This window comes from Diadema setosum, chromosome 9, assembly GCF_964275005.1.
Source record: "Diadema setosum chromosome 9, eeDiaSeto1, whole genome shotgun sequence".
In the NCBI taxonomy this organism is placed as follows: domain Eukaryota; kingdom Metazoa; phylum Echinodermata; class Echinoidea; order Diadematoida; family Diadematidae; genus Diadema; species Diadema setosum.
The window spans coordinates 37,227,380-37,239,866 of NC_092693.1; the positions used below are offsets into that span (position 1 = coordinate 37,227,380).

A 12,487-nucleotide genomic window follows, 5' to 3' on the forward strand; every position below is an offset into this window, starting at 1 on the left:
CATGGGTTCACGACAGTAATGAAGAATAGTTCGTTTGCAGTTGATGCTTTGGAATTGTACAGAATACTGACTAATCGATAACCATATCAATATGAGGCAAACGTTTTCTATTGTAAAGTGACTAAATAAGAAAAAAAAACATCAAAACCTCTCTTACAAATGTTACCTCATACTTTGTATCAAATAATGATCACATTGACGTACAACGAGCACTCTTTTGGTAAATCGTACAAAAATGAGGCAATATATATATTATAATTATATACATACATATTTGTGCTTTAAAAGTCCTCGATATACTTGTTACTGGGGGATGAAAAGTTCACCATAATCAGTCAGGCACATGCGCAGAAAACTGCGCCTGTCGAAAAGCGCTGTATTCTGCTTTCATGAATACACTTAAAATGGCAATACCCATCCACCTCGTGCAACGCGATGCGTAATGCTCAATGTGTTACTTGCGACCCATTCGAAGTCGCTTTGTACTAGTTCAATCCTTGTATTAACATATTTGTTCTTTGAGTGTAAATGTGGCATGCAGTGTAGATTTTTGACAATCATCTTCAGATTTAGTATGTTACACTAAGTAAGTGGTAGAAATTAACTTCTCCAGTACCAAAGAGTCAAACTACAAAATGTGTATTAAAAAGAAATGATCAGATGTATTGATGGATCAGATGTATTAGCATGTAAACAGCGGTTTGATTTATGCAACGCTTCTTAATAACTTGTGTGAATTTTTGTTTAAAAGAAAATCCTATTCCAATTAATGACTGACAAGCCTCTATGAGATCCATAATAGTATTATGATAAATGGTCAAATAATAATTTGATAAATCAGTTTCAATGTTGTCGTTTTGCTTCAAAATAAATAAAGAATAAAACAATTCACAATTGTATATTATGTAAGTCATGTATATTAGCCTGATATAAGGACATTCAGAATAGATGAGTGATTCCATCAAATCTTTGACATAAGCACTTCCTTTTGCTAGAGTGAAATCGTTGTTTTGCGATCTCAACTTTCTTATTCATTAGGAACTGCAGCAGAAGAGGAACAGCCACGAGCAAAAGTTCCTCATGTTCCTCCTTCCCTAGCCTCCAAAAGTTCTCAAGGGACTTCAGCTGGAAGCAGCTCAAGCTCAAGTAACAATACTGGTAAATAAAACAATAAAACTTTATCTCATTCCTTGTAACTGATAGAGGGCCGGCAGAAGGTTTTAAAAAACGTGGGGGCCCACTTCCGGGTTTCATGAGCTAACAAGCAAAAAAAAAAAAAGAAAAAAAGAAAAAGGTCCTCAACACCTCTCTCCCCCTGCTCCATTTCCGGGTCTCTTCAGCTGACAAGCAAAAAAAAAAAAAAAAGGGGGGGGGGTGTCCTCAGCTCGAATCTCCCCTTTCCATTTTCGGGGGGTTTCAGCTGACAAGCAAAAAAAAAAAAAAAAAAAGAGGTCTTCAGTAGAAAAACATAACCTTACCGCGCTCACACACTTCAAGATCTCTATCTTTTTGTGTTTAGTGCCACTTGCGTACTTCCGGGTTAAAAGAAAAGTGTGGGGCCCAAAGTGATTACACCTTTGTATTTCTTTGTCTGGTACACATAACTTAGTGTTGGGGCCCGAGCCCCCACGCGGCCCCCACGGTTCCGCCGGCCATGTGATATACAACACAACAATAAAATATCTGTAGACAATAGGGCCATGCAATCATGTTCAAAACTCGCAATGTAATTGATGGATATCGTTGAACAATTCAGATGATATAATCTCTGACTACAATATAGAAAAATTTGACACTACATTACGGGGTTTTTTTAAGTGACCAAACGTCTCAGTTTCAGTGGCTGCAATATAGTGTACATGTTGTTCTATTATCAAAACGCTGTTCATAGCATGGGCCGTGCACGTAATTGTTATCAGACTCCTCCCCCCCCCCCCCATCCATCCACTGATGTATTGAATTGATAGCAACTCCTTTGATTGAAGACACACTTATTTAAGTTATTAGCATGGACTCGCGCTTCTTTCAGGCTTTGAGGTGACTGTCATCAAACTCCTCGCGGAAGTATCCACTGCCATAAAGGAGTTACGGAAACGGGTTGATGACAACTCACTGCTGCTCGGGGAACTGCTCCGCCAGAGGACCAGAGGATTTGGCCAGCAAGAAGACCCCTTCGAAATTGACCTCCAAATAGACCTTCCCATATCGACATCGGAGAATCTCCAAGCTATTGAACTAAAACTGGCTGATGCTGACTTTGCAAAACAAATGGTAAGAGTTGTAGGTCCAGTAGTAGAAATGTTGCTATATTAAGGATAATAAAATTCGTAAAGCCTTTGCCGAATATAGAATAAAGCAGTATTTTTCTAATGATATTTTTGTCTCACTCCTAGCATATATGATTCCAGGAGATCGAGTTCAGTCAAGCAAGATAATGATTTTGATAATCCAAGACCAAATAAAGATCAATATATAGTTTTGGATTTGCAGTAAATGTGAAGAACCAAAGTTAAAATGGAATTTCTTCGTTGACACAAACTTGCTATATATACTTTTCCAGAAATAAATATTTACAAGAAGTTGTTTATATCTCTGTGAATATGTTTCTACAGGTGTTCAAGTTAGGTGTGCTTGGTGGCAAAGATATTGCCAGTACTGGGAAGAATATTCTCTCCAATCTACTTGAACCGGATGTCGCTCGCCAATATAACTGGACAGGAGCTAAAGGGAAAAAGGAGTTCCAGTCTCTGAAGATTAATGACATCATACTCCGTAAGTCTTCCTTAATCAATGTATCCAATTTGAAAAGCACCCAGAGAGCGCAGACCTCCGCCAAATCAACATTTTGTTTTCCATACATGCATGAAATTTCCCAGTATAGCTAAGCTTCCTCTTACAATGTGTAAAGACATTTACATGCTTTGAATGATCGACTCCCAGTACTCTATCACTAATATGTGAGAAAATTTATCTGTGGCATAGTTTCATTAAATGTCATAACACATTAACAATGATATTGGTAATATATCTCATGAGCAGTGATAATGCAATTGACAATGACAATAAGAGTGACGGAAGCTATAATAGTGGTCTTATACATATACGTGTATATCATTGTGCTAACAATTTTACTGAATCAACAGCATTCTGAAATTTCATTCAAAGTAACGATAAGCAAATCATTATCCTTATTGTGATTCTAATTTTGCAACTGATATTTTGTATCAAACACAAAATTTCATAAGGACATGTCATTATGCTATTAGAGAATTTCTTGTGCTTGATTCTTACAGTGAACAGTTTGATTTTGTGTGTTTGCTTCTCTATACATGGATGATTATAATTGTGAAAATCAGTTCTCTGATGTTTTTGTCATTTCATATTCTGTGTGTTTACCAGGTGCTGTGCATCAAAATCCGAGGAGCAACGCTGCTACCAAAGAGGAGGTGAAGGGCTGTGTCATAAATTTCCTCTATAATTCGAGGGATTTAAAGGGAGGTAGGAATAAGAAGAGAGCCAGCGGGAATCGGAAAGCTGCAGAGCTTCCAAATGACAACGAAGATGCTGACGAAGATGAAGTACTTGAGTAATGTCATAATACCTTCATGTGGGTTGATTAGAAAGGGGATCCCGATATACGCAAAGGTTACTCTAGCAGTCTGGAAAGAAAGAGTAATTTGAAGTCCACAAAATATAATGACATTCATTCAAAAAGGAGTAGAATTTTGGAAACCTAATATATGAAGACAAGTTATGAAGGCTTGCTAATGTTTGCCAAACAGATAGAGTAAGCGAGTGAGCTGATAATGTTATCCTTTACAATAAACTGCTGTAAAATCATTATTTATCTGCTTTAAAAGTGTAATACATGCTGTTCCTCCGGGCTGAATAACTTCAAAATCAAGTCAGATATAGCGTATTAACATTTGGGACTGCGGTAGAAATTGTATTCAATAAAAAGAAGGGAAATTTCAAGATCTTATGTTCACACCACAAATGGCGAGTTGCAAACCAATCCAATCAAACTGGTCATCTGCACATTCATTTTGATTGTTCAGGAACTGTTTTGTGAGAATGAGCAAAACTTAACTATTTCAAACTTTTTACAAATTTTGCTGTTGCAGCTAGAGAATTGTACTCTCTCTTGTAAGACTATTAAACTGGCGAGAGAGTCTCCTTTAGTCTTGTGTCATTGTATAAAGCCTGAATGGCTTAGTACATTTCAGTTGTAGCTATAGAAGCTCTCTACTCCTTTGTCTCATTGCCGAGTTACGGTTAGATACGGTGTTATAACTGTATATGCAAGCGACTGGTAATGTGTAGTTTGGCACCTTATCGTATCATGATTTATGCAATATTAGCAGTATTTCCAGTGTGTTAAAGAAAAAAAAAAATCTGAAGTACCTAGGATTCTCCCCAAATTAATCGTCATTTAGAAATGTACTCTAGTATAGTACACTTCCTATCTCTGTCCCAGATTTTTTTTCTCTCCTTCCTTGACGGTATGGGGGGGGGGGGGATCCAAAAAGGCTTTTAGTGACGGAACTTTTTTTAAATGTTTATAGTCATGTGATGTATAGTATCAACTAAATGGGGTTTCTTCTTTGAACACAATTTCAGTTTTAAATGTGTTTGACAAGAACTCGAATGTGCATCTTATATGACCAAAGAAATGGTATTACTTACACTGCAAAAATTCCGGTGTTAGATATGAAACACCGAGCTGGTGTTAAATATTCTTTGCTCATTTGTGGTGTTAAATCAACACCTCTGGGTGTCACTTCAAAATATAGAATTGTTTTTTGAATAGTTTCTTAGTTACTGTTTTTCCTGTTCATTCTGAACTTCAACAAGACGATCAAAAATTTCCCGATAAAATATTTTTTTTTGGAAAAAAAAAGTGTGAATACATTTACACCACAGTAACACCACTTGGTGTGGTCTCCTATTGAAGCTTGGCGAATGTTGCACCATTGACATTAACATCAGCAATATCAAATCAACACCATGCGGTGCTATTGTTGAATTAACACCAGCGCAGTGTCAAAAGTATCACCAGCTGCAGTGTCAAAATAATTAACACCATGAAGTGCCAGATGAACATTTTTCTACACCATCACAACATTCTTTCTACACCTGTGGGTGCGGTCCTCTATTGACACTTAGATGTAACACCCGAAGTGTTACATCTAACACCGATGTTTTTGCAGTGTAATTATGTCAGACATGTAAATGTATTTATATTTCTTTTTACTGGTGGATAATAATCATACACTGTAAAAACATGGGTGTTAGATTTAACACCACGGGTGTTAAATCTAACACCGATCAAACTTCAATAAAGGACCACACCCACAGGTGTTAAAAATGCACTGTGATGGTGTTGAAAAGTGTTCACCTGACACTTCGTGGTGTTAATTTGACACTGTACCAGGTGTTATTTTGACACTGTACTGGTGTTAATTAAAAAATGACACCACATGGTGTTGATTTGATACTTGTTGGTGTTAATATCAATGGTTTAACACCCGTCCAGCTTCAATAAGGGACCACACCAGCTGGTGTTACTTTGGTGTAAAATTATTTTCACATTTTTTCAAAAATCTAGTATTTCAACGTAAAATTCTTGATCGTCTTGTTTAAATTAAAAATCAACAAGAAGTGCAGTTACTAAGAAACTCTTCAAAAAACAGTTTAAAATTTGGAAATGACACCCGGGGGTGTTAATTTAACACCATAAATGAGCACCGAAAATTTAACACCAGCTCGGTGTTCACTATTTAACACCGGACTTTTTGCAGTGTACCAGCCTAAACACTTTGTTCTGATCTTTGTATTGCCCTCTATAATACATTTTAACGTAACCCCCCCCCCCCAAAAAAAAACAACAACAACAACAAACAAACAAACGTAGCACGTCTTCTCATATCTTTAGGAACGTATACACCCAGTCTACGGTGTTGATTATGATTTTATGTTAATATTTGCATTGAGAGAAAGCTTGTCCCAAATACAGATTTCCCTAAATTTTATTTTCAGTTAAACCAAGCCCTTCTGATTCTTGTTTGTGATATGGATGAACTTCCCTTGATTTCTGAAAGAGGTGATTAAGTCCTTTGCTCTTTCATTATGATAAAAATTAACTTTTTTTCTGCTGTAACATGATGAAATGTTGAGGTTGTCACATCCAGCGATGGTGGCACCGAAAAAAAAAGTAATATCTTTTGAAATTTTCAAGTGCTCTTTGATTTCACAAATGCTTTCTACCAATATTGCTCCATTCACTCAATCCATATGTATACATATACTCGGGGAAAACATCCGTTTTAACGAGCTATTATTTACAATTTTCCAACCATTTTCTAAGTTTTAATGTATGTCCGTAAAAAGTAATGTGAATGATTGGCCGAGGTACACAAGGGTAATGTTTTTTTTTTTTTCTGTATGAACATGATCATTCATGAACCATTTATGGGTTTCAGTTGTAGCTATTAAAATACATCTGCTTTGAGAACCAAATTATTCCTCTATAGAGTACATTCATTGGAATGTGAATTGAAAGTGAGCGTACTATTATGCATGTGTAGATCAGTGATGCTGAGGCGGGAGGTGCATTCTTGTACATTTGAATAGCCTAAATAGCCACCTATATTGAGCTAAACAAAATCAAGTACTGTATAAAAGAAAAAATCTATGCATTGATGGTTATCCATGGAACAGATGTTGGTTGGGCTGGTTTTTGGCTACTTTAATTATTGTACAAAAGTGTCCCTGGTCTCTGCTTAGGCAAGTTGCGTTAAATGGATGGTGAACCCTGGAAGATGAGTGAAGCGGGTAGGTGCTTTTGTGTTGATGCATATTACCCACATGTATTCACATGGGCCATTTGGGATTGTTCATAATGGGGCTTATGTAAACTTTAGGGGGCCCGTATATGCATACCCTAGCTGTATGAGTGAAAATGAAACCCAAAGCTAAAGCCCATATGCGATAACCCATATATTTTCTTATTTTCTACCTACATGTAGCTACATTGATACCAGGTAGGCCAATATGGGCCATATGCAATCACCAATATGGGGCCCTTTTACAATTTGGTCGCAAAATCCTAGGGGGCCCATGAGAGCATACCCATGCAGGACTCGTGTTAAAACTCCCAGCTGAAACCAATATATCACATCGTGTCAACAAAGTTACATGTATTACAATGATGGGTCCCATTGGGAACCCACATGGGGCATCTGGAGTCACCCATATGGGTCCCATGTAAATCTTGAATACACAATCTTAGGGGCCCCATGTTGGAAGTCTCACATGGGTCCCACATTAGAACCTCAGCTAAAGCCCATATGGGATTACCCATATGATGCCAACATATTTACCAAATAGATTACAAGATGGGTCCCATCAGAAACCCACATGGGACAATTGGGATCGCCAATATGGGTCCCATGCATATCTTGGATGCAAAATCATAGGGGGCCCATATGGGCATTCTGTAGTGGGTCCAAAATTAACCCCCCAGCTAAAGCCCATACGGGAAAACCCAAATTGAGCCCACATATTTACCACATGAATTACAAGATGGGTCCCACCAGAGACCCACATGGGACATCTGGGATTGTCCATATGGATCCCACATTAAATCCCCAGCTAAAGCCCATATTGGTTAACCCATATGGTTAACCCATATGCCTGTGCGCGACAGTAAATATTACACACCCCTTGAATTCAATGATATTGTATCGTATAGTTCAGATAATATTTCACTTCTTCATATAAACTCTAGGAGTTTGAATAAAAATTTTGAATATTTGGAAAATCTTTTGCACTCTTTAAACAATTTTGAATTTTCTGTTATTGGAATAAGTGAAACTTGGTTACATCAAAACTCCCCAGATATCTTTAATTTACCCAATCATAAATTAGTTAGGGCTGATCGTCAAGGAAAAAGGGGTGGCGGTGTTGCGTTTTATATTGCGCAAAATTTACAGTTCAAAATCCGTTCTGAAATCACGTTAAGATATGCAGAAACGTTATTTATTGAAATTGAGAACCCACTCTCTAAAAATGTTATTATAGGTTTAATCTATCGACCTCCTGATCTGAATTGTGAATTATTTTGTGATGAATTGGATTTATATCTCCATAAGATAGGTAATGAAAGTAAACATGTTTTTATTTTTGGTGATTTCAACATTAACTTTTCGCCCACATCCGATAACAATAATTCCCTTAATTTTATGCATTTAATGTATTCATATGGGTTTATGTCAATTATCAATAAACCCACCAGGATAAATCCACACTCGTCAACTCAGATTGATAATATATTTTCGAATGTGTATAATAATACAATTATGGGGGGTATATTATGTTCTGAAGTTTCTGATCATTTACCAATATTTTCAATTTGTGAATGTAAAGTGGGTCGTAATAAATTACATGATAAAATATGGTATTATAAAGAGTCAAAACGTAATGTGGAATTATTGAAACAGAATTTATTTTTAGAGGAATGGACAGATATTTATAGTATTAACAATGTTAATTTGGCATATAAATGTTTTAATGATAAATTATTATATTATTATGAAAATAATATTCCTTTATGCAGAATAAGAATTAACCGAAATAAACCAAGAAATCCTTGGATTACAAAAGGTATTTTGAAATCCATAAAAACTCGTAATTTTTTGTATAAGTTACACATTCGTAACCCAACTGAATATAATTTGAATATGTATAAAGTTTATCGAAATAAATTGACAAAATTGATTCGTTTATCCCGCAGATTATATTTTTCTGACAGAATGAAAAAGGTTTCTTCGAATATTAATGCAACATGGAAAATTATTAAAGAGGTCCTAGGTAAAAAGCCTGATTCTCCGCCAGCGGATGATATCACATTAAACGGTATTAAAATAAATGATCCCAATATGTATGCTAATTCATTTAACTCATTTTTCGTTAATATCGGTCCGGAACTTGCTACTAAAATTAGCAATACTTCTGCTCATTTTACAGATTATCTTTTTGACCAAAATCAAGAGTCTATTTATCTTAATCCAACAAGTCCCAGTGAAATCATTAGTATCACTAAATCTTTAAATAGCTCTAAATCTTGTGGCTCTGATAAAATAAGTATGATGTTATTGAAAGAAATAGTTTATCCACTCGCAGAACCGTTAAGTTATATATTTAATCTTTCTTTATCACAAGGTATTTTCCCTGATCTGCTGAAAATAGCGAAAGTAAATCCTGTACATAAAAAAGATGATCCTCATGAAATTAGCAATTATCGTCCTATTTCTTTATTGCCTAGTATATCCAAAATCTTAGAAAAAATTGTTTATAATAGACTTCTTAAATTTATTAATAAGTATGATTTACTTATTCCCAATCAATATGGTTTCAGAAAAAATTATTCAACTGATTTAGCACTAACACAAATTTATGACAAAATTACGAGTGCTTTTGCAAACAAAGAACATGTTGCAGGTATATTTTGTGATTTGAGTAAAGCATTTGATACTCTTGATCATTCTATTTTACTCACGAAACTTAGTCATTATGGTATTCGAGGACAAGCACATTTATGGCTTAAAGATTATCTAACTAATAGAAGACAATATGTTATTTTTAATGGTTGTGAATCTGACCCCCTTTTGATTAAATGTGGTGTTCCTCAAGGCTCAATTCTAGGCCCATTATTATTCCTTCTTTATGTTAATGATATTATAAATACATCCTCTCTTCTCTCTTTTGTTCTATTTGCTGACGATACGAATATATTTTATTCTCATAAAGATCTTAAGATTTTAAATGACACTCTAAATATTGAAATTAGTAAAGTATCAAATTGGTTTAAGTCTAATAAACTTTCTTTGAATATAAAAAAGACTCATTTTATTCATTTCAAACTTCATTCTCATAATGAAGATACGTTGATACATATTAACATTGATGATATCCCATTAGAAAAGAAAATGAATTCAAAATTTCTAGGAGTATATATAGATGAAAGTTTGACTTGGAATGAGCATTTACATCATGTTACAACGTGTATTTCTAGAAATATAGGGATAATTTCCAAGCTGAAGTTCTTTCTTCCTCGTTCAACTTTATTTCTATTATATAATTCCTTAATTCTCCCATATATAAGTTATTGCAATGTTGTATGGGGTACTTGCGGCTCTACCAAAATAAATTCTATATTTAAATTACAAAAGAAAGTTATACGTATTTGTACAGGATCGCATTTTCTGGCTCATACTGATTCTTTATTTCATGAGCTTAAAACATTGAAGGTTTTTGATTTGAATATTATTCAAGTAGCAGTAATTATGTTCAAATATATACATCATCAACTTCCATCATCGTTTGATAACATGTTTAGGTTCAATACTTCTGTCCATTCGTACCCTACTCGTATATGTAGAAATTTCCACCTTTTGAATCCCAAATTATTAGTGACACATAAATCTATAAGATATTCGGGTCCGGATATTTGGAATAATCTCCCGGATAATATAAAGTCTTGTTCAAGTATTTATTCTTTGAAAGCTTCACTTAAACGATATTTGATACAATTATATTCTCCAAACCAATTGAGCTAACAAATATTTATAGTATAGATTGTCATCTTATTGTCAATCTCTATTTTCTTCCTTCAACTGCATCTTGCACTCTCACCTGCAACTGCACTGCACTCACCTGATCACCTTCCTCCAAGAGAGTTATGTCGTTGGATAGTCATTTTATGAGGCCTCCATCCATTTCAAGTTTAATCGCTTATGATGGTGGTCTCCTGCATTCAATTATCTCTGTTGTTTACTGAAAAATACTGTATATTTTATTTCATGTTTCTGTGTATCAACATTGCTCAATGCAATCACCTATGTGAATCTATTTATGTACTGTTATCGATTCATTTCATTGCACTTGTTATTCTTTGTCTTTGTACTTTTTGAAGTTTGCATTCAAATTGCATTTGATTGAATGCAGAAATAAAAGCAAACAAACAAACAAACAAATATGGTCCCATGTATAAATAACAAGATGGGTCCCATTGGAAACCCACATGGAGCATGTGGGGTCGCCCATATGGGTCCCATGTTAATCTTAGGTGCAAAATCCTTGGGGCCCCATATTGACATTCCCATGTGGAACCCACATTAAACGCCCACGTTACGCCCATATGGGAAAACCCTCATGATTCCCACATATTTCCCATATATTACCCAGATGGGTCCCTCCAAGAACCCACATGGGCCATCGGGATTGGCCCATGTGGGTCCCATATAAATCTTGGCTGCAAAATCCTAGGGGCCCCATATGGGCATTCCCATGACGAAACCACATTAAATGCCCAGGTTATGCCCATATGGGAAAACCCTCATGATTCCCACATATTTCCCACATACATACCCAGATGGGTCCCTTCAAGAACCCACATGGGCCATCGGGGTTTACCCATATGGGTCCCATGTAAATCTTGGGTGCAAAATCTTAGGGGTCCCATATTGGCATTCCCATGAGGATCCCACATTGAATGCCCATGTTATGCCCATATGAGAAAATCCTCATGATTCCCACATATAAATTCCCACATAGACACCCAGATGGGTCCCTCCAAGAACCCACATGGGCCATTGGGGTTTACCCATATGGGTCCCATGTAAATCTTGGGTGCAAAATCCTAGGGGCCCCATATTGGCATTCCCACGAGGAACCCACATTAGATGCCCAGGTTATGCCCATGTGGGGAAACCCTCATGATTCCCACATATTTCCCACATACATGCCCAGATGGGTCCCTTCAAGAACCCACATGGGCCATCGGGGTTGGCCCATATGGGTCCCATGTAATGTAAATCTTGGGTGTAAAATCCTAGGGGCCCCATATTGGCATTCCCATGAGGAACCCACATTAGATGCCCACATTATGCCCATATGGGAAACCCTCATGATTCCCACATATTTCCCACATACATACCCAGATGGGTCCCTCCAAGAACCCACATGGGCCATCGGGGTTGGCCCATATGGGTCCCATGTAAATCTTGGGTGCAAAATCCTAGGGGCCCCATATGGACATACCCATGTGGGGCCCATATTGACACCCATATTGGGCCCATATGCAGCCCATATGGGCATGTTACCTGGGTAGTTGCTCCGAAGGTTCCTCCATTATGTTCGTTAATCCAAAAACGAATTGTTCGTTATCCCGAATGTGGTGTAGAATCCTCTAGATTCGAATACTAGTACTCGACAATGTAACTTATTAGGAAAATGAAAAGATCGATGAGTAGGGCCAATTAACCCGTTCCATACTAAATTCTACCAGGTTCCCGTAAGGAACGGGTTAAGGAAGTGAGGGCCTGCTAACGAACCTTCGGCATTTTATCAGGGAGTGAGTCGAACCTTAATTCATTTTCGGGTAACGTGCCTTTGCTTTTATTTGAAATAGCGACCTGCTGGATTT

General features: G+C 36.5%; 1 protein-coding gene across 1 annotated transcript; it reads left to right on the forward strand.

Annotated features, from left to right (window-relative positions):
- The first annotated feature begins 7,691 nt into the window (after positions 1 to 7,691).
- On the forward strand, positions 7,692 to 12,062 carry LOC140233361 (uncharacterized). Its single transcript, XM_072313467.1, has 3 exons — positions 7,692 to 8,781; positions 11,435 to 11,490; positions 12,003 to 12,062. Exons 1-3 carry the CDS (start codon positions 7,692 to 7,694, stop codon positions 12,060 to 12,062), a joined length of 1,206 nt encoding a protein of 401 aa, XP_072169568.1.
- The last annotated feature ends 425 nt before the right edge of the window (positions 12,063 to 12,487 follow it).